Genomic DNA, 25,956 nt, shown 5'->3' with positions numbered 1-25,956 from the left:
CCTACGAATCGTCGGACGCTGCAGTCATTCCAAACAAATAGGGCCCGTTACGTCTTTCATGCCACGCCGAGTGTTGACGTAATGTGTTCGGAGTGTTCCCTATTGCAAAGAAAACGCTTTTAAAGCGGAATTTTACGTGCCCATCCCAGAGAGCGTTCCATGACTTTTCTAGAGCGATATTCGTTCTATCGATATGTGTTAACCACAACAGTAAAACACGAAGAATAACCAGCACTGCAGCAACGACTTAGCACTTTTCTGGGCCCGCCGGTACCGCCAAGCATACAGCGCTGTTATTTGCTGTTGGATTGCCGTTTAATCTAAGCTTCTTACTGTCCCTATTAACATATATCGATAAAACGAATAGCTGACTAGACTAATCTGGAAGCAATCTATGGGTATACAAAATTACGATTTAAAATTCATTTTGTTTGTAATGACAAAAACAAACCGATGTTTTACGCTGAGTTAACAGCACATTTTCCTAATATCGTAACGGACGTTCTTTTACTCGGCGTTGCACAGCAGCTCGACGTGGCATGGACTCAACAAGTATTTGGAAGTGCCCTACAGATCATTAAATCATGCTGCCATTATAGCCATCCACAGTTGCGAAAATGATGCCGGCGCAGTATTTTGTGCAAGAATTGAGCTCTCGATTATGTCCTATAAACATTTCAGGGGATTCACTTCGGCAGATCTGGGTGGTCATATCATTCTCTCGATCTATCCAAAATGTTTTTCAAACCAGTCGCTAACAATAGTGGCACGATGACATGGCACATTGTCATCCATAAAAATTCCGTCGCTGTTTGAGAACATGAATTTCCTGAAAGGCTGAAAACGGTCTTCAAGTAGCCGAAAATAACCATATCCAATCAATTATCTGTTCGGTTCGACCAGATGACCCAGTCCATTCCACGTAAAAACAGCCAACACCATTACGGAACCACCAATAGCGTGCACAGTGTACATTGTCTCTGTGGCTTCCTATGGGCTTGAGCCACACTATAACCCTACCATCAGCTCTCATCAACTCCTAATTTCACCGCATTATGCTAAGTGATAGGCTCGTCAGTCCCACATTAATTTTTGCCGTTATTTCACACAGTGTTGCTTCTCTATTTGCAAACGTCGCTGCTCTCGGTCGTTAACTGAAGGCCGTCGGCCACTGCGATGTCTGTGGTACAGGTAATGTCTGAAATGAGGTATTCTCGTCATTTTTTGACACTCTGGATCTCGGAAAGTAGCATTTCCTAATGATTACCGAGATTGAGCGTCCCGTGGGTAAGGTTCCAAACACCATTCCTCGTTCGAAGTCATTTAATTCCCGTCATACGGCCAAAATCACGTCGGAAGGCTTTTCACGTGAACCACCTCAGAACAAATAAGAGCTCCACCAGTGCACTGGCCTTTGTCTTGTGCACACGGTACCACCGCCGTCTGTGTATGTTCATAGCGCTAAACCATGACTTTCGCCAGTTTAGTGGAAGTTGACACTGAGAGTTGCATGAAAGACGTGACGATAGTTATTATTTGGGCTGACCCCAGCTACATATTGCAAAAACTAAACAGCCAATATCTGCTGCCGGCCGGAGTGGCCGAGCGGTTCTAGGCGCTACAGTCCCGAACTGCGCGACGGCTACTGTGGCAGGTTCGTATCCTGCCTCGGGCATGGATGTGTGTGATGTCCTTAGCTTAGGTTTAAGTAGTTCTACGTTCTAGGCGACTGATGACCTCAGAAATGAAGTCTCATAGTGCTCAGAGCCATTTGAACCAATATCTGCTGAAGCACCAGTGAAAATGCACATGGCGACTCTTGGAAGAGATATTCGGCGCTAGACGCTCGGCGTAGACGGAACACAAATATTAGTTCATGATCACTCGAACTGGCAGCGATTCAGAGACCAGTGGTCGATAATGGTGGATACACGAAGTGAAAGGTAGCTCGTAGTCGACTCTCAACTGTGCGTAAACAGTCCAGGACTTGACAAGTTGCGACTGCGGCGATGCTCTCCGCGAAGAGCATGCTGCTCTGACCTTTCCCCCACATCGATACTCGTCCTGGGCGGAATCTTTAATTAAAAATTAATGTACACGTAATTTTAAGCCAACTGATGACGGAAGCATGCTGCCGAAACGCTATATGCCAAAAACTCTTCGCAAATAAAAGTGACAGAAGCTAATAAATTAACTTATAAATCTAATTTCACTGATCAAAAATGTAATCGATTAGGGCGAAATGACAGCTGCCGTGTGGCGGTGAGATGATGCGTCCGCTCGGCGGTGAGCCGAATGTGGTGCAGAACAGCTGGTGTGAACCAGGCAGCAGTGGCGGCTGCGGTCTCTCTGTGGCGGCACCTCAAAGGGTTCGCCCTGTGACGGCCGCACCCACCGCCGCGAGCGGTTTCCGATAGCGCCCAGCCCGGCAGGTAGCCGGCAGGGCGGGCGCGCCGCCGGAACCGCGAAAACACGGTGGATCAGCGACGGCAAAGCTCTAATGGCAGTCCGCTTAACTCTGCAGCAGTCTGCGGATGTATCAGCGAAGCAGTGAGAAACCGGCAGTCAGTTCGCCATGTTGGCGATAGTTGTTGGAGATGCCAGCGCTCCAGTGCGGCCTTCACAGACTTGAGTAGTTTTTGCTTAACCTTCATGCCGAGAAAATTTTTTGCCCCGAAGTTTACCATATACGTTCACAATAGCACGCAGGATGACTCCTATTCACGTTTAAAAGGCCTTTAAGTGACGTAGTTGACGCTGGGAGATGTAATTCCATATAAGAGACGTGGGGACACAAATGTCGGGAAATACCGGATGATCAAAAAGACAGTATAAATTTGAAAACTTAATAAATCACGGAATAATTTAGATAGAGAGGCAAAAATTGACACACATGCTTGGAATGGCATGGGGTTTTATTAGAACTGCCCCATATTGCTAGACGCGTGAAAGATCTCTTGCTTGCGTCGTTTGGTGATGATCGTGTGCTCAGCCGCCACTTTCGTCATGCTTGGCCTCCTAGGTCCCAAGAGCTCAGTCCGTGCAATTATTGGCTTTGGGGTTACCTGAAGTCGCAAGTGTATTGTGATCGACCGACATCTCTAGGGATGCTGAAAGACAACATCCGACGTCAATGCCTCACGATAGCTGAGAACATGCTTTACAGTGCTGTTCACAACATTATTCCTAGACTGCAGATATTGATGAGCAATTATGATGGACATGTTGAGCATTTCCTGTAAAGAACATCATCGTTGGTTTGTCTTATTTTGTTATGCTAATTATTGCTATTCTGATCATATGAAGCGCCATTTGTCGTACATTTTTGAACTTTTGTATTTTGTCATTTCTAATAAAACCACACGTAATTCCAAGCAAATGTGTCAATTTTTACCTCTCTATCTACATTATTCAGTGATTTATTCAGTTTTCAAATTTATACTGACTTTTTGATCACCCTGTACCTAAAAGTGGACGACATATGTTGATATTTTAACGTCACCATATGACGCATCTTGCCGCACGTCAGCGGTTTGGCTTGTCCATCTTACCCTCACTCGTATGGCACAGTGCTACAAATCGCCCCGATAGGCTACTCTATTTTCGTTCTAGCATTATCCGATGTGATACGGTGGTGTTCGCACATAGTACCGACGTATAAATCATCTCATATGCTAGATCTTGCTGATGAAATCTTCTCGGACTTCCACCAGGGCAGCTGCGTCGAAAATCCGCGACGTTTAGATGAGTGTCATTCTCATCATCTTCTGGCCAATGACACTCATCGAAACGTCGCTGATTTTCGACGCAGCTACCCGGGTGGAAGCCCGACAAGGTTTCATCAGCAGTATACACCGCAAAAGCCTACATTCACATATGTTAGATCTTGTCTGATAACTAACCTTGATTTCTGAAGACACAATTTTCGGCCCTGTGTTAGTTTCCTACAGTATATTTTTTGCCTCTAGTGTTCACTTACTTACAAGGTCCTTGTTTCACGCATTCTCCATTCACAGAAGAAAACAATACGTGAGAAGGTAAAAGACGCTATTGGAAACTTTCTCCTAAATACGTCGTGATGCAAGCGCATTGGAATCAGTAGCAGCATAGCAGAGATGCATTGCTGCAAGCTGGTTAAATGTAGACCGTTTTATAGCAGTCTTGTACGCTCCAGTAATGCTAGAACTACCATATCACATCGGATATTAGAAGAATGGAAACTGAGTAGCCCAAAGGAGTAACCTGTAATACTACACTCTACCGGCGAGGATGGAACCGAGAAGTCCAACCGCTGTACTAGTGACAAGGTACGTCATCCGGTAATCTCATATGTTCAACATTTGTCACCCACTTTTGTGGTATTTTCCGATATTTGCTGTCCTGTGTGTCTCGTATTAAATGAGTTGTCTCAGCGTCAATTGTGTTGGTTCAGGGCTTTTTTAAATTAGTAAGAATCATCCTGTGTAGCTGTCATCACCTTAAAGTAGCTCACTGGTTGCTACAGATCGCTCGTTTCAGGTTCTCATTACAGTGAAGAGTTGTGTGTAAGCCAGTCGCTACAGTCCTGTGCGCCTTCACACACTCGTGCAGTGTAACTCTAGCAATGACAAAGGGGTTGGGGGTATACGTTATGCCAATAAACAGCAACCAAAAAAGAACATACACGTCTGCCGCCTAAGGATGACCCAGCTGTCGGTCTGTAGCGCTGGGCCTTCCGAGACGAACAGTTCATGAAGTCCGTGCTACACGTTGTTGAATGAGAGCTCATATTGGTAACAGAGTGCTAAAGGATATTTTCAGTTTCTGGACTCTACTTACGTGTTAGTACCTTTTTAACAAGTGTGTTGTTTCCAGAATGAGATTTTCACTGTGCACCGGAGTGTGCGCTGATATGAAACTTCCTGGCAGATTAAAACTGTGTGCCGGACCGAGACTTGAACTCGGGACATTTACCTGTCGCGGGCAAGTGCACTAGCCCACGAAAGGCAAAGGTCCCCAGTTCGAGTCTCGGTCCGGGACACAGTTTTAATCTGCCAGGAAGTTTCAAGTGTGTTGTTGATATAATATGCAAATTGTCTTAACTTCTCCGCTTCCATATCTTCAAAGTTGACACTCTTTCTTATGGCATAAGATTCTTAACGCATTTCAGAAAATCTACTATAAGGTCTTTTGAGTTTAATTTTTCATCAATACACACAACTGAGAACTTAGAAACGCTAGCCAGTTTATTATTTATTATTTGTTATTTGTAGGTGGGATATTTTAGACAGTAGATTATTGGACGAGCTGTATTTGTTCAAAATTTCGAGGCCCATCGACTCCTGAACCAATCCTAAATTACCTGTCGGTACCCACCACAAGAACTTTATTCATTCGTTACTCTGTTGACGTTTCGTTGCTCGATTCTACAACAAAATGACTTGTATCATCAGAAAATGAGGATAAGTTTTCCTCCTCGTGGCCAAATTCTTTCCCGAAATTTAAATGAAACTGCAGATCATTAACATAAAGCAATTTCTGCAAAAGTCGAAGCCTATGGGATACCCACTGTAATGAAATATGATTGTGCGTAAAACTATACCATTTCTAACAAGATAAACACTAACTGCCATCTCCATCACGACCACTACGTCGTTTTCTAAACTGAATCTTGAATAGAGGCGTACATCCAGACAATCACATGCACCATCAGTGAATGGAGCTCCTTAATGTGTAGTATAATAAAAAGCAATCTCTGCATAGGAATTTATAGTGATATTGAGGGTGTTCGATGCGCAGGTACATACTATCTTGCTTAGCGATGTCGTTACGTGCGTTATGTATTAGACATGTCAAGAATGTACTAAGGAGGATCACTGGCTGATCCATAAAAACTCACACAAAGGATGTATGAAGCAGTCAGTAGATATCCTTGTCAGCTGCAGGAGGTGACATCTATTCACGCTACACAGGCTAGTTACAGAACGAAGGGCCTCAGGGAGATAATATTCTTAGTCGCACTAATGCCCGGATTCACAAGTAAGAACAAAGACATGCCATGTTAAAAATATTACAAGAGACACGTGCAACAGTGAAAGAAGGTATCAATTTATTCAAAATATTATGCTATAGGGCTTCTTGGTCAGCAGTTTGATATGATTTGGTCGATACATTCGTTCTCATTCCGTCCAAAGTATTTTTGTTTTAATCCATAATCGTCCATAGTTTTCCTGCACATTTCGTAATGTAATCTAATCTCCTTTCGTTCTTTTATATATCTCTTAGAATCCATCACATAACTTCGCTAGCATATCTGCTTTATGACTACGTGCATTGCCTAACTTAATTTTTTTTTAATTCCAGTGAAATACATATAATCGACTCTACATTTGCTTCAATAGTACCAAACTCAAAATCCAATCAACTGTTCCTATGTGTTCATTGAGAATTTCTACTGTTTTCTTACGAGTTTGTTGATTACAAATTATTTCAGTGCCACTATCATTGATTTTCGGACGTCAGTTCACACTTGTAATATCCGATACGGCCAGTAGTAGTAGCAGCTTATTGACACCACATGCTAACTTTTCAGTAGCACCAGCAAAACGGAAATGATCGATTTATGGACGTCCACATTTTTGCATGGACGACGGACTTCAGCTGATGATATATATGAGAAATAGTATCACGACAGATATATCTTGAGAATATCTTTATTCCATGACACGACGTTTTTTGGCGGCACATTTCTGCCATCCTCAGACCCTGATTACGAAAAAACAATAACACAATGCCAATATTTGAAAACTAAACAATTATTAAAAAAACGAACACATTAAACTATGGTACTCAGCTGTATTAGTTGAAGTACCCTTAAGATAATATTGTATGAAGTAGCAATGGAGCACATTTGTCAGTACCTGAACTCATTATCAAAATTACACCATGATGGTGATCCATACCACATAACAGGTCGATAAAATACTCACAATCGTGAATCATTTGGTATTTTGCTGGTTCGTGTCTTACCATCATGGTGTAACTATGATAAAGACTTCAGCTGTGATTTATATTTTATCAGCCGTTGTATAATGATTACTAAGGGTACTCGTTCCGTAACACATTATAAGTTCCTGAGTTCGTTTAGTGGTTTTTAGGGTTAGTAGTTCTTCTCATGGCATGCAGCACATGCTACTATAATAGGGCGTTGGAACTCCTGTCAAGTTGTCTGTGTCTACTGAGGCCATAGATTTTTATCATAGGTTAGTCTTCCCAGACTCTACTTCTAACAGCATGATATTTCGCGATTTGGTATCATGGAGGTCAAAGTCTAGTTTGCATTTCTTCTTTCCCTTTGACTCTATATAAGTTACATCGGTATGCCAAACCAGTTATTATGGTTTACAGTCTTGGTAATAGGTAATGGATGTTTCAGAAGGGATTGTACCACATTTTTTACTGCTATTACACCTTATCTGGCTTAAATTTTTTTGCATCTTGCATGATTAGAGATCAGAGGGTGCCAGACTGTCTTAGGCACCCGTGCCCAACACTGAGACAATTAAGTTGCAGCAGTTAGGTTGCAGATATCCAAACGTGTTTTCGGTTTCCTAGGTTTTATTTCTAGAAGGGTTTTTAATATGGAGGGATGTATTGCTTAAAGTGGGTATTTTTGTTTTGTTTCTTGCGGTTAGGCGTTTGTGGTTATCACACAAGGGTGCAGTGGTGAACATAATATTTGAGGCCTGGTATGTATGTTTTATTTAAGGGTACAAAATTATTAAAGGCTTTTCAGTTCATGGAGATAGGTTGTCACAAAATTGTGTGGTTCATTTACAGTTCCACTGGGTCCATAGTTGACCTGTACCAGGTTGGCTGTACTTTTGCCGTTAGGTGCTTACATGAGGTATACGGCTTTGACATAGGTCTTTAAACATTAACGAACATTTTTAGATGGATCTTTCATGTTCGATATTTGGGGCTCATTATTAAATTTGTAACCGTGGTACTTCGTGTTTTTTTTTAACGATTGAAGATGCCTTTTTTAGATGTCCTTTGTTTTTACATATGACGACATTCGTCCGTTTTATGACTGTGTTTCAGGTGTATTTTGTGTTTATGTTTTATACGCTTATACATTTCTGGACTATAGCAGGTTGAAAAAACGGAGGTATTGGTATACATGCTCTATTGATAGTATTGGTTAAAAACAGTCTTGGATGCAATTTAATTTTTTTTTATTTTTAACGATGCGTTTCACCTTATTTAGGCATCTTCCGGTTATCTTTTCTAGATGGACACGAGAGGCACCAAGATCTGCATAACGCGTTCCCGTTCACAGGAGCCCCCGTCTTACTCTGTTACTCGCTCCTGTGAACGGGAACGCGTTATGCAGATCTTGGTGCCTCTCGCGTCCATCTAGAAAAGATAAACGGAAGATGCCTAAATAAGGCGAAACGCGTCGTCGAAAATTAAAAAACTAAAATTGAAACCAAGACTGTTTTTAATCACTACTTTTAAGCACTGGTTTGAAGTATGCGAAATATGGATTCGAAGTAGTTATATTGATACCTCGTAGAATATTGCCTTAACGTTATTTCAATGAATACATTACAGGACCATAGTTTCATATATTTTTGTTTGAAAGATATTTAGTTTTCAAATATGGGCATTGGGCTACTGTTCCTTGTTAAACAGGGCCTGAGGATGGCGGTAATGTTCCACCATAACTAGTCGTGTGACAGAAAAAGACATTCTCAAGATACAGCTGTGATGGTAGCCTACTTTTTCTCATTCAAACGCATATGGCTTAGACTTGTTCCATTAAGCAGCACTTTCTCATCGAGTTCCTCGTTTTAGTATTTGATAATACTCTATGCCACCTAGGAGTAACTTCCTAGTACGGATTATCACTGTGTCATTTCACTATCGATACAGAATTTCAGATTACGCTGCGGAAGCGATGTGGAAATTACAACAGTGGTGTATGTTTATATTTTTCAGAGTACTAAAATAGGTTGAATTAATTACTCGGTTATCGAAGGCTATCTGCAAATATTTAGTTTAAAAAGTTTTTCAAAAGCTTTTCCCGGGACTTAGTTCCCATTACCGGCTCGTAGGACTTTATCAGATGAAAAGTATCTGGACACCTAGAAGTGGACATTAATATGGAGTGTGTGTCCATCATTTGCCTTTGTGACGGTTCGAAACCGGCTAGGGATATTTTCAGTGATATGTCTGAATGTCTGTGGAGGAACAGCACGCCATTCTTAGGCTTGCTCAAGACTCGATATCAGGCAGATAGTAATGTTGGACGCTGGGGGTCTGGAACGAATTAGACCTAACGCATCCAGAATTGTTCCATTGGATAAAGTTGGGGACTTTAGACATGGCAGTCATTATCAAGTGTGCTATTGTCAACAAACCATTCGCTCGCATATCCTGCTTTACGGCAAAGAGAATTGTGATGCTAATATGGTCGTAGATTCTGAACAGTTCTTCTGCTATATGCATAAGGCAATGTTGTAAAATGAGTTCATATTCTTCCGGTATTAGCGTTTTCTCATGCGCTATAAGTTGATCACAGGATAACCACGAAAATCACCTCCACGCTGAAACACCACCTACCTCCGTACTTCACTGTTGGTCCTATACACGATCGCAGGTAACGCTTTCCAGCCATTCACCAAACAAACTCTTCCGTAGAACTGCATCTGGATATGCCGTGACTTGTTGCTCGAAAACAGTCGTTTGCAGCTATCCAGTGTTTGGTGGTTTCGCTCCTTACACCATCTAAAGTGTCGCTTAGCATTTATTACAGAAACATGCAACTTATGAGGAGCTACTTGACCATTGCACCAATTTGTTTTTGGCTCCCTACTCTGCAACTGTGTTGGCTGGGCTGCTGGCACCACTTTGGAATTCACCCTCCGCAACGCTTGATCGTCCTTGCCCTTCAGTACATGTGGTTTGTCTGGTCTTTGTTTAAATTTGGTTGTTCCCTTGCATTTCTAGTACACATGCACCTGACTAACAGTCGTCTTGGGTAGACTGAGAAAGGCCTAAACGTCCTTAATGCTGGAGTTACTCAGGTGAAATCTAATAATGAATCAAGATTCTGGATCACTGAGCTCTCCAGAAAATCCCAATCTGCTGTTCGTGCTTCTTTACCGGCAATACAGTACTCCCGCCTCCTTTTATACAGGCGCGTTCATCTATTGTGAGATTTCCCCAGCACACGGGTGTGTTCGGATACTTTTGATCGGATAGTGTAAACCACTCACAACTTAAAATGATCCATAATACTGGATCAATTAATGACGACACACCCTTCCTTTTTAGATGTGAGTTAAATGTTTCTTTTACGCAGATAGTAATACTTTTAGTAAAACCAGTTTGATCATACACCAGAGGTCCGGTTTTTGGTGGCTGTTTCCTTGTACAGACATTCCATACATATCTATAGAGTAATTTTACCCATATTACAGTGACCTTTTTTTTTTTTTTTTTTTTTTTTGCCGGCCGCGGTAGTCTCGCTGTTCTAGGCGCGCAGTCCGGAACCGTGCGACAGCTACGGTCGCAGGTTCGAATCCTGCCTCGGGCATGGATGTGTGTGATATCCTTAGGTTAGTTAGGTTTAAGTAGTTCTCAGTTCTAGGGGACTAATGACCACAGCAGTTGAGTCCCATAGTGCTCAGAGCCATTTGAACCATTTTTTTTCATTAATTTTTTAGTTATGCTGTTCAGAAAGCTTTTCATAATTTTTTCCATTCTAAGGTGAAAGTTCCGACAGAAAGTAGTTATCTGTTAATTACTTACCACTTTCCAATGGTTTACACAGTTTATTTATAAAACTCCCCCAGTTCTCAGCTACCTTTTTTTGTCCAATATGGATAACAGTGACCTGAGATATCGTATTAGTTGTGTTGTGTGCCACAGGTAGAAAGTTGATTGTTTAACATGTAGAAATTTCAATTTGAAAGCGTCAGGATTCGTTCACAACCACTTCATCCCATGAACTGTATACTTACTTTCATCTCAATAATTCGGAATCCTATATCTGTTACCCTAGCTCCGAAGGCAATCACGTCAGCAACTACAACAAGAATGGCACTGGTGGTATCGTTGCCACTGAAATAATTTGATTGCATACCTGGTCCATCGTAAGATTATCACGTCGTTGGGTTTATGTTAGTTTAAAAACCGCGTCCCATAAATCTACAAATCTGTAAAACAAATAACGTTTCTTCTGCATCCAGCTTATGTCCTATAGAAAAATAATTTTATCTGTTTTCCATTTACTGAACTGTAAACAGCATAGCTCTCCGTCCGATGCCACCTAATAACTCCACTTCATTTTAATCTGCAAATATATTAGTCATAACTACATAATTGCGATCATTACATACTTTAAGCTTCTTGCATGATTCATTTATAATTTATATGCAAATTAATACTAGAAAACTCATTACTGTTTTAGTATTTGGTCAAAATCAAAATTAAAATACTTTTTCTTTGTTTTAGCGCAATTATTGCTCCGCTGGTGACAAATAAAATGTGATACACGAATCCATACTTACAACGTTCGAGTTTTATCTCCTCTCAGGATCTGATGTATCTGTTCGTTTATTTTATCAAATTTATAGTTGAGATGTGATTAAAACCAGCTATAATCCATGAGCAGCATCTTCCACAGTTGTGGGATTCTGTCTTGTAGTGACGTACATGATTTATCATCATAGAAATTTTCTGCAGCAAGGAAAAGAAATTGTGTTGTCCATGCTAAACTCATTTCTACAGGATAAGTTTACTAGTACTTCCACTTTTAAATTTAATGCATTCGCCGTGGTGGCAGATGTTGTATCACTTACTGATTATGAGAGGATAGTCGTCAGTTACATTCAAAGTTTCTCTCCGTATGTTTGTTCATTACGTACCCACAATACAAACGCCGGAGTGTTTTCCGTCATTAAAACACATAAAATATTCCCAAAACATCGTAGTATTTAGTTATGAATAAATTCTCAAAATCGTCTAGAACACTCAGTACTATCAGAACGTGTATAATAAATAGGAGTATGAGGTGGGATCAGATCGTGGAACTTGGGATATTTTACTCACATCTGTGAGTGCATGCCATGTTATATGAAGTCTGCTTCGCCGCTGTGCTGCTACAGTCTATGCTATACAACAGACAACTATTTTTTCCATAAACGAATCGTTGTTTACTGCTACATTTCTTACAATAAACATATTTATATCCGGAGAGCTTTAACTCAATCGATACAATTTCGGAGGCTCGTCACGAATACTTTCAGAGTTTTTTTTGTATAAGGGACTCGTTACCTCCAGTGGACAGCGACAGAATAGTTATGCAATTTTGATATATTTGGTTTGTATCGCCAGTTACCTTTGATCCTGTGAAACACCTTCACAACAGCGCTAAATCCTGTAATATACAATCACGAAAAGCAGAACATAAAACACTGAGTAATGTGAATACCCTCCCCCAGACCACGTATAGTTTGATGTTGTCACTGTGGAAACACTTCAGCCAAGTGTCATTTTGCACACTTGAGTTTAGTGACCTCACGCATTGGCCAATTTTCCAATCCGTATTGCTGTGTATCATTTAACTATAATTAATAATGCTGGAAAAACAAACTCGAGACAAAACCTAGCAGTACACAAGCTCGATAGTGATGTGTGAAGTGGACATTACTATTGTCAACAGCGTGTACCGTGAATGACTGGAACAATTTTGTTTCCAGACGAGATACACAGCACACACCGTCAATGTTTCCACTGTTGTGCAGGTATTGTCAGTGCAGTACCGAAACAAAGATACCTGAAGGCTATAATGATAGGACAGTGTTCCGAGTGCTGCAGTGCAAGCTGAAAATATTGCAGGACGTTGGAACATCGCAGGTATATCCATTAACAGTTACACTCTCGGAGTTCGCAGTAAAAAATAATAGTGCCATCTTCTGCCACCAGGTGAGAATATAGCGCTGTGAACTGTCAGAATGTGTTTTGGGTGTATGATAAAGCGAGGAACAGTAAAGCACAGGATAACTGCGGCTCTGGCACGTTTGTTAGGATATGGTTAGAGATGATGAGGTCTTCACCGAATGTGTTCGAAGCAGATCTTTCACCTGGCAAGCAGCAAGAGGTGTTGCCCCGTCTTTCATGAAAACAGTGGAATAGACACAGTTGTATTACTACAAAGCTAGAATCGTATGTTGCACAGAGAGGTCCTTGTAACGTCTTCCCGAAGAAAAATGGACCTAGAATAAAGGAGGATGAGACACTATCACGGCACCACACAGTCACATAAGCTGGTAGCAGTGGTTGCTCGTGCACAACATGTGCCAGAGTAAAACCTTATATGAGCCAATTATGTGTATTCACGGCACCACGCAAGGCAAAATGTGCCTCGTCTGTCCAAAGAATATTCTCCAGCCACGGATCATTCGTTTCAGAGCGTGCCAAAAACGAAGAGCAAAGTCATGGCATTGTAGCATATCTTGCGGATTAATTTGGTGCACTTCCTCAATATTCTAGGGACACCAATGTAATATACACGGCAAACCCGTTTGATCTGTTGAACTGGCGAGAGATGACACCCGTGATACAGCTCCAGCATGGTCGGCCACAGCTACAGTAAGTCCATCAACAACTGGTATGGGAATTGGCCGCCCCCCTATCCCTGCTGCACCACATAATTCACATGCTTATTCTAAATCTTTGATCATATTCCTCAGCCCATATACTGATATGGAGCCCCTTTGCCGCTGTTTATATCGACTATGTTCCTGCAATGCCACGGTGCTATTGCTGCCGTTCTGATGCCAGAACCTTACCAGCAGTGCATGGTCTCACTTGTCAATAGCCACCATCTTCCGCATAGAAAACTTCAACCTCCTTAATCTTTTACAGCAATAGCCAAATCACAAAAGAGAGCAGCACGCATCGCCAAGCGATATGCAGTATAGTAACTTGAAAACACGACATACTTCACATTCTCACTACTTTACGTCACCATATTTTCACCTGTGGCAGAATTAGGACCTATTATTAATGAAGATACTTACGATGTTTCAGCATCCTGCGATGTAGGCAACCAGAACTGTAGCACAATCAGTTTAATTATTATCACATAGTAAGAAACGACACGAAAAGAAATTACTCTTCACCCATTGAGGTCCCGGGTCGCTTACAGCAAAATACGCCGAATGTATAGCTGCAGAATCGACGAAATGTTGCTGAAGTTCGAGTTCACTCTTTATAAGAATACTTCAATGAGTAGAGGACAGTGAACCCGCACCTCTTCCTTTTCGGAGGTCCCCGGCTTTATGCGTGAACAGTTCACTTCGTGCGCAGCAGGTCGTCGCCAGTGTTCGTGTGTGTCTTCGCGTTAGTGCTTCAGTGTCCCTCCGTTTGTACTCCTCCGTTCACGTGTGTAAACTCGTTCTTCTCCGTTGTGTACAGTGATGAATGCTTTTTATACAATCAGTACGGCCGTGAACGGCTTCATTTATTTTTACTATGTCCGTCTCCCATTTCTGTCCACAATGTTCGCTTTTCTGTCTTTCTGTTTCCTGTATGTGTTCACAGTGGCCGAAGAGCGGCGTAGATAGGCCGCTGCTGGCCTACCTTTATTGTGAAGGTATTAAAATAAAAATAAAGAAAAAATAGAGGACAGTGAATAATCGTTTGCTCTCGGGTGTGTCGCCAATTTGTCTTTTCCGATAGTAGTAGGGCAGTGGAATTTGTAGCGTAATTCTGATATCAAATTGATTTGCAAATTGATTAAATTGATCAATTAATCACCCCCGTCCCCTATATAGCATCGCACTGGTAAAAGGAGTCCTGTCATAGTGTACAAAACAGCTACGTTCTCTTGAATTATAGCTTCTTCCTGTCAACCGTTAAATGAATGTTTTTTTTCCCGACATGTTTGCCTATGGCGTGAAAGACTGACTGAAAGGTTTGTAATACACATTTGCATGACAGCTTATATACAGACACTGAACGCGAAAGACACTGTCAAATTATGTAATTTGTTCAACAAGGTGGAAGAATTTGCTAAACAACGATTTTTTTTCTTTGGAGTTTAAATTCTCGCTTTTTCTTTACTCTGATGACGGTTTCGAAATAACTATAATATTCTGCGGTGATTGGTAGCTTTCGAGTAAAAATAGTCGAAGTTACTTTTTTTTTCCTGATTTTGTACGGTGGGCATGTGTCTGCTGATTATTTGTGGGCGGTGGTGGTACACCTCCCAAGACGTCACAAAATAATGAGATGCGACTGCAGTCGAACGTAAAAACAATACAAATTTTGCTCATAAAAATAAAGAAAACGGACTTTACCTATCCTATTTTCGTGGAAAGAAGACATTTATTATGGTCGCAACTATATATATATATATATATGTGTGTGTGTGTATATATATATATATATATATATATATATATATATATACTTGATTATAGATGGAACCATATATTGCTGTTGTGGAAAGTGGGTAGTCGTATGACCTTGAAAAGTAGTTCAAACTAGGTACTTGAAAGTAAAGTGACGGCCTTTTTGTACCTATATGACCTTTCCGCCCAGCAGGACCAGTTTTCGAGTCCTAGAAAGAATACCGCCAATTTCAATTTCCCGCCATTTCCCGGGTAGGATAAATAAATTCCTACTAAAATTCGAAATTCCCGTCAATAGGATAGATTGGAAGGAAGAGGGGGGGAAGGGAAAGGGAGGGGGAGGAGAGGACTGGGGCACACGTGCAATTAAGAAAAACACGTGACGTTATCCGGGGCGAGACTAGGTTCGGCCGGAGGAGGGGGGGGGGGGTGGGAGCAGGGTTGATTAATTGATCAATTTAATTAATTTGCACATCAGTTTGATATCAAAAGTGTGCTAATACCGCTAACTCCCTACTACTTACCATTTGTTCACAGTATTTCGACAACAGCCCGGTCACCTTCTTCAGGTACAGTGAGTTTTGCTGCTAGATGTAAGCGCGTCTTGCTACTCTACCAGTCTTGGAGTACTGTTGGTCTCACGACCCAATGACATCTAAGTTCGATTACCGAAGCCCACAGCGACCTTTGACGCACCTTTGTTTTTCAGAGCAGGCATTGTCATTCCGTGAAACGTGAGGTCTCTCAGCGTTTTGTGTGCCTGGTGAAGGTGCTGGAAGGTGAGATATGAACAAATTGAGTGCCGTATCCAAGATTTGCTTATATTGAAACCTCCTTTTTAATAAGATCTCGAGGGTCATCACATCCACCAGAGCTGGAAAACGGGGAGATAATCTGTGTACCACATGATCTCTGAAGAACAAAAGAGCATCGCAGTGGGCGGTGGGAATCGAATTCAGATACAAAGAGCAGTGCGAGACCAACAGCAACTCACAGAGTCGTCGGAGACGACGCAGCGAGTGCACGTAGCAGAATGAAGGTCATGTCGGTCGTTGAACATAAGAAGGAAACAACAACTCGGAAGTCCTAGAAGTACACTATTTTCTACCACAATGGAAAGGCCTACCACAAGCATTGTGAGCTTTACACTCAAAGCAATGTTAACCCCTCGACCTCATACAGCGAACTGACAAGGGAACCTCTCCATCGCACAATCTTCGGATTTAGTGGGAAAATGATCCAGTGGACAACCTATCAAAAATGAACACAGATAAATCTCGAAAACAAGAGAAACGTGTACTAAACTACGAAAAAATAAGCATAATCAAACCACTGGACCGCCGAAGCTCAAGATGTGGAATACTGAGCGCAATTGTATAGCGACGGCGTCGTAGTTTTGTGGCTACGGTGTTGGACTGCGGATGGAGAGATCTCTGCTGAAATACCCTACCTCCCCACCTCGATCCTTTTTTTTTTCCTCACGAAATTGTGAGCTGTCCACCCGGTCATCGATGTGACTGCTCGGTGTATTCAGTTTTGTGTCTGTGTCATGGTTTAACGTCCGTTTGCAACAGTGAGGTGCAAAGAAGGAACTTCCACACGTACATACCACCTATTTGTCTTATACAAGCATTACATGTTACGACTTTCGGGTTCCGTTGCAACAGTGAGGTGCTAAGAACGAACTTCCACACGTACATACCACCTATTTGTCTTATACAAGCATTACATGTTACGACTTTCGGGTTCCGTTGCAACAGTGAGGTGCTAAGAACGAACTTCCACACGTACATACCACCTATTTGTCTTATACAAGCATTACATGTTACGACTCTTGGGTTCCGTTTTGGAAGTTTAAACTCCACAATTTCTTTGTTGTAAAATAGTTCACATCCGTTTTCATTTCTGTGAGAGGTGTACGCGGAGTCTCGCCTGCTCTCACTTTTTCGTTACAATTACCTGCGACAATAACATATTCTTACCACAAGACTCATGTTCTATATCCAATCTGTAGTATGACTACAGAAGGCGAACAGGCACGTTAATGACTGGGTGGAAACTTGATAATGCTGTGAAAAAAATATGTCTAGAAAGCAAAAGGAAGATTTGAACAGGGACCTCCTACTTCGCAGTCCACTCCATGACCACACCACAACGCTGCGGTTCTTGTCATTTGCTCGATGTTGTAGTGTTGAAGTTGGATCGTTCGCTGTTTCTGTTTCGCTGCTTTTTTCACAGTTCCGTACACCTTCTTCCTGTTTTCATGCTTGGTCTGTGTTCAGTTTTTGACAGACTATCCAACGAGGCATTTTACCACTAAATCTAATGGGAGTGCGAAGGGGAGATTCCCTTGTGAATAGAGGCTGCCTGGCGGTGTAGCGCTGCGTGCTCGATGAACGGCGCTCGGGTCCGCAGTTGGCAATACTCGGGAGGCTCTACAATGTGTATTTCGAGTTTTGCACCAGGCGAAAGGATTCATTTGATATTTTCACATTATATTTTGACGATAAGTTCTTAACGATATAATTAATTAGAGACAAATGTTCCGAATAGTTTATAAGTTCATATGTAGGTACACTGAAACAACAGTCGTATGTGCACAGATGGGTACCAGCCAACAATTCCTATTTCTGTTCTTTGTTCGCCATGTTATTCCTACAAGGCAATGTTCAGAAACCCCCTCAGCCAATGTACTACTCAAGGAAAAAAATCTTTGAAACATCTGTTTTCCGAAAGGTATTACGTACGCGTTCGCTTCATGCGACTGTCAAAATAAATCAGCTGCAACGTGCTTAACTTCACGGCATGCATTCTTGCTGCCAAAAGCTTGAAATTATTGACAACATACAATCGCAGCAATCACCTTATTTGAGAAAAGTGCACCGAAACTGCAAGAAAGCGCCGCAAGTTAGAGGAATAATTATACACATGAGAATGCATAGCCGCACAAGGAACAGCCCGGTCAGGGAGTTACTAAAGACCCCTGTACGTATAATAAGCATTACTGGAAAAAAGTCAGCCACCTGGAAAATGAATTTTCTATTAGCCATCGGTTTCGGGCATTTGACTCCCTTCAGCAATCATCAAGTTATTTACAACAGCCTCTACAGCTGCATTGAGGCCGTGTAGGTTTCGGATGAGGGTGCCGGCCAAATGATTACCGGCTATCATTCCGCGTAATTAATGTCGGCCGGGGCGAAGTACGCGCCACCCCTCCACTCTCTAGTGCCGTGACGAAAAGTAGGGATGTACTGTATCTGCAATCTGACGGTGTCGGGCCAGCGCCTTTACTTTTATAGAGCAACTTTACACTGTGACGTCAAATAAATAAAAACAATCTAGTGTCCCCACTGTGTATACATTGATAGACTAGATAATTATGACCGCCTGCCACATAGTCGCTATTTCCATATCTGACACAGATAACGGCAGCACGCTTCTTGGCATGGAAGGAACGAGACCTTGGTTGGTCGCTGGAGGCAGTTGTCACCACATCTGCTCACACAAGTCGCCTAATTCCCGTTTATTCCGGGACGCCACGATCATTCACATACAGACGTATTGAGATCTGGAGAGTTGGGGGGCTAGCACATCAATTGGAAGACACCACTATGTTGCTCGATCCACTATATCACACTCCTGGCCTCTCAACATGCCGCATTGTCTTGCTGAAAAATGCCACTGCCGTAGGGGAGCATGATTGTCACCAAAGAGTGCACGCAGTCTGCAACCAATGTACGATACGTCTTGGCCACCACGGTGACTTGCGCTAGTTCCACTGGGCCCATGTATGCCCATGTGAATGTGAATAATAGAGCCGGCGCCCGCTTTTCTCCGACCCGCCGTACGGGTTCCGCTCAAAAACGACAGATTCGCCCCCCCCCCCCCCCCCCCCAGTGGCATGATAAAGAAGGTTCCAGGTTCCATCAGATCATGATGTAACGTTCAACCACTGTGCCAACCTCTAGTGCCGATGGCCACGTGCCTATTTCATCGTAGTTGTTATTGCCGTGGTGTTAAGGTTGACACATGCACGCGTCGTGTGCTGCGAAGGCCCATCGCTAGCAGCATTCGGTGCACTGTGTGTTCAGACACTTCTGTACTCTGACCAGCATTGAAGTCTGATGTTACACTACTGGCCATTAAAAGTGCTACACCAAGAACAAATGCAGATGATAAACAGGTATTCATTGGCCAAATATATTATACTAGAACTGACATGTGATTACATTTTCACGATATTTGGGTGCATAGATCCTGAGAAATCAGTACCCAGTACAACCACCTCTGGCCGTAATAACGGCCATGATACGCCTCAGCAATGAGTCAAACAGAGCTTGGATGGCGTGTACGGCTACAGCTACCCATGCGGCTACAACACGATACCACAGTTCATCAAGAGTAGTGACTGTTGTATTGTGACGACCCAGTTGCTCGGCCACCTTTGACCAGACGTTATCAGTTGGTGAGAGATCTGGAGAATGTGCTGGCCCGGGCAGCAGTCGAACATTTCCTGTATCCAGAAATGCCCCTACAGGACCTGCAACATGTGATCGTGCATTATCCTGCAGAAATGTAGGGTTTCGCAGGGATCGATTGAAGGGTAGAGCCACGGGTGGTAACACATCTGAAATGTAACTTCCACTGTTGAAAGTGCCGTCAATGAGAACAAGAGGTGGCCGTGACGTGTAATCATACCATCACGCCGGTTGATACGACAGTATGCCGATGATAAATACACGCTTCCAATGTGCGTTCACCGCGATGTCGCCAAACAAGGATGCGACCATCATGATCCTGTAAACAGAACCTGGATTCATCCGAAAAAATTCGCGTACGCAGGTTCTTCGTTGAGTACACCACAGCAGGCGCTCCTGTCTGTGATGCAGCGTCAAGGGTAACAGCAGCCATGGTCTCCAAGTTGATAGTCCATGCAGCTGCAAACGTCGTTGAACTGTTCGTGCAGATGGTTTTTGTCTTGCAAACGTCCCCATCTGTTGACTCATGGATCGAGACGTGGCTGCACGATCCGTTACATCCCTGCGGATAAGATGCCTGTCATCTCGACTGCTAGTCGTGCGACGCCGTTGGGATCCAACATGGCGTTCCGTATTACTCTCCTGAACCCACCGATTTCATATTTTGCTAACAGTCATGGGATGTCGACCAACGCGAGCAGCAATGTCGCGATACGATAAACCGCAATCGTGATAGGTTACAATCCGACCTTCATCAAAGCCGGAAACGTGATGGTACGCATTTCTCCTGCTTACACGAGGCATCACAACAACTTTTCACCATGCAACGCCGGTTAACTGCTGTTTGTGAATGGTAAATCGGTTGGAAACTTTCATCATGTCAGCACGTTGTAGGTGTCGCCACCGACGCCAACCTTGTGTGAATGCTGTGAAAAGCTTATCATTTGCATATCACAGATCTTCTTCCTGTAGGTTAAATTTCGCGTCTCTAGCGCGTCATCTTCGTGGTGTAGCAATTTTAATGGCCAGTAGTCTAGTTCCAACACAGTTACCCGCCTGTCCAGTTTTATCAGTCTGCCCAGCCTATGACGCCCAATATCTGTAATAACTCAGTAGTCCTCAAATACCCGACATGTTGTGCAGTTTCCGAAATGCTCGTGCTGAGCCCCTGGGCCATCGCAATCCACACACGGTCAAACTCAGACAGATCACGCCTTCCACATTCTACACACGTACAGCACGCTCACTGATACTATAGCCACAGTCCGTGTGTCTGACTACCAGTCATTCCTCGTCGGGTGACGCTGCTATCACCTGGTTGGACTTATATAGATAGTGGATCTGTCGTCATAATTTTCTGGATGATGGATCTGACTAAATACGTTGTCAAGCAGGATAATTTTCAACTTATTTGAAGCAACAGTAGAAAGCTGCAATGCCGAATGTTGTAAATCCATATACACTCCTGGAAATGGAAAAAAGAACACATTGACACCGGTGTGTCAGACCCACCATACTTGCTCCGGACACTGCGAGAGGGCAGTACAAGCAATGATCACACGCACGGCACAGCGGACACACCAGGAACCGCGGTGTTGGCCGTCGAATAGCGCTAGCTGCGCAGCATTTGTGCACCGCCGCCGTCAGTGTCAGCCAGTTTGTCGTGGCATACGGAGCTCCATCGCAGTCTTTAACACTGGTAGCATGCCGCGACAGCGTGGACGTGAACCGTATGTGCAGTTGACGGACTTTGAGCGAGGGCGTATGGTGGGCATGCGGGAGGCCGGGTGGACGTACCGCCGAATTGCTCAACACGTGGGGCGTGAGGTCTCCACAGTACATCGATGTTGTCGCCAGTGGTCGGCGGAAGGTGCACGTGCCCGGCGACCTGGGACCGGACCGCAGCGACGCACGGATGCACGCCAAGACCGTAGGATCCTACGCAGTACCGTAGGGGACCACACCGCCACTTCCCAGCAAATTAGGGACACTGTTGCTCCTGGGGTATCGGCGAGGACCATTCGCAACCGTCTCCATGAAGCTGGGCTACGGTCCCGCACACCGTTAGGCCGTCTTCCGCTCACGCCCCAACATCGTGCATCCCGCCTCCAGTGGTGTCGCGACAGGCGTGAATGGAGGGACGAATGGAGACGTGTCGCCTTCAGCGATGAGAGTCGCTTCTGCCTTGGTGCCAATGATGGTCGTATGCGTGTTTGGCGCCGTGCAGGTGAGCGCCACAATCAGGACTGCATACGACCGAGGCACACAGGGCCAACACCCGGCATCATGGTGTGGGGAGCGATCTCGTACACTGGCCGTACACCTCTGGTGATTGTCGAGGGGACACTGAATAGTGCACGGTACATCCAAACCGTCATCGAACCCATCGTTCTACCATTCCTAGACCGGCAAGGGAACTTGCTGTTCCAACAGGACAATGCACGTCCGCATGTATCCCGTGCCACCCAACGTGCTCTAGAAGGTGTAAGTCAACTACCCTGGCCAGCAAGATCTATGGATCTGTCCCCCATTGAGCATGTTTGGGACTGGATGAAGCGTCGTCTCACGCTGTCTGCACGTCCAGCACGAACGCTGGTCCAACTGAGGTGCCAGGTGGAAATGGCATGGCAAGCCGTTCCACAGGACTACATCCAGCATCTCTACGATCATCTCCATGGGAGAACAGCAGCCTGCATTGCTGCGAAAGGTGGATATACACTGTACTAGTGCCGACATAGTGCATGCTCTGTTGCCTGTGTCTATGTGCCTGTGGTTCTGTCAGTGTGATCATGTGATGTATCTGACCCCAGTAATGTGTCAATAAAGTTTCCCCTTCCTGGGATAATGAATTCACGGTGTTCTTATTTCAATTTCCAGGAGTGTATGAAGACTGAAGATGAGGAAGTGGTCAAAACTGGCAGTAAGAAATTATCAGCATTTTGAGATGTTGTGAAATATGAACCATTTTTTGTCAAATAACTGCGAGCTGTGGGGCAGCAACCGCGCAGAGTGTCTTACGTGGGCGCCTGTCTGACTTCCCGCAGCACCAGCGGCCTCCGGCGGTCTTCCTGAGCGTCCTGCTGCTCGCCCTGCCCTTCCTGCCCGCCACCAACCTGCTGCTCACCGTCGGCTTCGTCGTGGCGGAGCGCGTCCTCTACATGCCCAGGTAAAGTCTACAGCCGCAACGTTCTGTCGACCTCACTCGCTTCTGGCCGTAGCAGTAGTCAACATTATCAACATACTTAGCTTTATTGAAAAATTGTCGTTAAAAGTCCCCGTAATACCTAATGACGCGATACTATAAGACTTTTAGGCGTGTGTGCTATGTATATGTAGCAGGTTAAACGCAAAATTTCTGTTTTCTATCTCAGCATTTAGAAAGACGGTGGACGAAAATATGGAAAAAAATCACAGACACAACACAATAGCATGCCCAGTACAGAGTGAGAAAAAGCTTCCAGTCTTCTCGGAAACCACAAATTCAGTTCCTGTACGGTTTTCAAGGGAACCGTAACCCAATCTTCCTGTGACCAGTACGCTTCTCTCCAATATCTATCACATAAAGAGCCACACCAGCAAGGTGAAAAATTTGTCAGTAACTTCAAGAGAGCTGCCAGATAACTCCTACCACACGGGGTAGCCGTGCGGTTGGAGGCGTCTTGTCACAGTTCGCACGGCTCCCATCGTAGGAGGTTCGAGTCCTCCCTCGGGCATGGGCGTGTGTCTTGTTGGTAGCATAAGTTAGTTTAAGTTAGATAAAGTAGTGTAAGCCTAGGGACCGATGATCTGAGCAGTTTAGTCCCATAGTCTTTACCACAAATTTTCAATTTTCCCAATAACCTTGGTAAAGGCAAGTTGCAACTGATAATGAAATGAAGCCTAAAGAAAAATCAAGATAAGTTCACGGGATTTTTCGATATGGAAAAACCATTCGACAACGCAAAATGGTGAAATAAGTTCGAAATTCTAGAAAAAGTAAGGCTATGCTATAGCGAAAGACGGGTAATATATACCATGTCAGGAGCTAAGGGGTAACAATAAGAGAACACCAAGAACGTAGTGCTTGTATTAAGAAGGTGTAAGATAAGGACTTAGTGTCTCACCCCCACTGTTCAACTTGTACATCGAAGAAGCAATGACGAAGACAAAAGAAAAGTTGAAGAGTGGAATTAAAATTCAAGAGGATAGGAAATCAATGATAAGATTCGCTGATTATACAGCTATCGTCAGTGAAAGTGAAGACAAATTAGAGAATATCTTGAGGGAACGAACGATCTAATGAGTACATAATATGGACAGAAAATAAAATAAATACGCATATAATGAGAAAATTGGCTCTGAGCACTATGGTACTTAACATCTGAGGTCATCAGTCCCCTAAACGTAGAACTACTTATACCTAACTAACCTAAGGACAGCACACATCCATGTCCGAAGCAGGATTCGAACCTGCGACCGTAGCAGCATCGCGGTTCCGGACTGAAGTGCCTAGAACCGTTCGGCCACAACGGCCGGAAGATCTAATGAGAAGTAGGAGAAATGAGAAAAGCGAGCAGCTTAGCATGAGGATTGGTGATCACGAAGTAAATTAAGTTGAGGAATTCTGCTATCTACGCAATAAAATAACTGAAGACGGGCGAAAAAATGAGGACATACAAAGCAGACTAGCACTGGCAAATATTCCTGTTAAGAGAAGTCCACTAGTATCATATACAGGCCTTACTTTGAGTAAGGAATTTCTGAGAATGGACGTTTGGAGCACAGTATTGTGTGGCAACGAAAGATGGACTGTCGGAAAACTGGAACAGAAGATAATCGAAGCATTTTCAATGTGGTAGGTAAGGAATGAGGAGGTTTCCCGCCGATACGGTGAGGAAAACAACATATTAAAAACCACTGACAAGAAGAAGGATCACGATAACAGGACGTCTGTTAAGACATCAGAGCCCCCCTGGTTAGACGTGCGATCTAAAGCACGGCTTTCCGGATTGGGAAGGAGCGCCTGGTCCCCGGCACGAATGTGCCAGGCGGACTTCTGTCGAGGTCCATGAGCCGGCCCGTCTTTGGTTGATCTTTAGGCGGTTTTCCATCTGCTTCTGCGAAATCGGTCTGCTTCCCCTTTTTCCGCCCCAGCTACACTATGTCGGCGATAGCTGCGCAAACAAGTACTCCACGTACGCGTACACCAACATTACTCTACCACGCAAACATAGGGGATACACTTGTCTTGTGTGAGACGTTCCCTAGGAGGGTCCATGGGGGGCCGAACCGCACAATAACCGTGAAAGTGTGGTTCGGTGTGCGGCGGCGGACGGGTGAAGTGGACTGCGGTAGTCGTCGTGGGGTTGTGAACCACTGCGGCTGCGGCAGGGACGGAGCCTCTCCGTCGTTTCTAGGCCCGCGGGTTAACATACAATACAATAACACCTCAGGGAATAACTTCCATGGTACTACAGGGAGCTGTAGAGGCTAGAAATGGTAGGGGTAAACAGAGATGGGAATACATCCAGCAAATAAATGACAACATACGTTACAAGCGCTACTCTGAAATGAAAAGATCACAAGGGCCATTAGCCAGGTCGAGCAGGGATAATTTTCAGTAGTCATTCATACCTTGAAACAGACGCGAATGAAAGACGTAGATACTGTATGTAGCGCTGCTGTGGAAAGCATCCTCTTCTTCGTGCTTCAGAATGGTTTGATGAGCATGGATGTACTGGAGGTGGACAAAAATATAGAAACAGCAAAAGGATAACAGATCCTCTATCTTAATACGGTGTAGGAAGACCGTTGGTATGCAAATGAGGTTCCTCTTGCCTCGGAATGGAATAAATTTAGGTCCTACATAGTTTTCAAAGCAATCTTATACATGTCTTCCTACAAACAGTGGCAAATTCAGGTAACGATAATGGAGGTTTACCTTTCATTCCAAAGTAGACCGCAAGAGTGAATAATATTGAGATGACAGTTGTGGCCTGGGGGAGACGCGACAGTTCATCCTCGTGCTCAAAAAACCAGGCTTGGACGATGCGAGCTGTGTGTCGTCTTGGAGCACAGCATCACAATTGAAA

The 25,956-nt window shown here is 43.8% G+C and overlaps 1 protein-coding gene across 1 annotated transcript in view; it reads left to right on the top strand.

The window, feature by feature from the left end:
• The window catches only part of LOC126281673 (protein O-mannosyl-transferase TMTC1-like), a 568,931-nt gene that overhangs the window by 416,211 nt on the left and 126,764 nt on the right, over window positions 1-25,956 (top strand). The window contains exon 8 of the mRNA XM_049980827.1: window positions 22,930-23,051. Within this exon, the coding sequence (XP_049836784.1) occupies window positions 22,930-23,051 (122 nt within the window). The remainder of the gene's footprint in view (window positions 1-22,929; window positions 23,052-25,956) is intronic.

This window comes from Schistocerca gregaria, chromosome 7 (genome assembly GCF_023897955.1).
Source record: "Schistocerca gregaria isolate iqSchGreg1 chromosome 7, iqSchGreg1.2, whole genome shotgun sequence".
In the NCBI taxonomy this organism is placed as follows: Eukaryota; Metazoa; Arthropoda; class Insecta; order Orthoptera; family Acrididae; genus Schistocerca; species Schistocerca gregaria.
The sequence above is the reverse complement of the archived record's forward strand: the minus strand, read 5'-3'. Positions and strand labels throughout refer to the sequence as shown.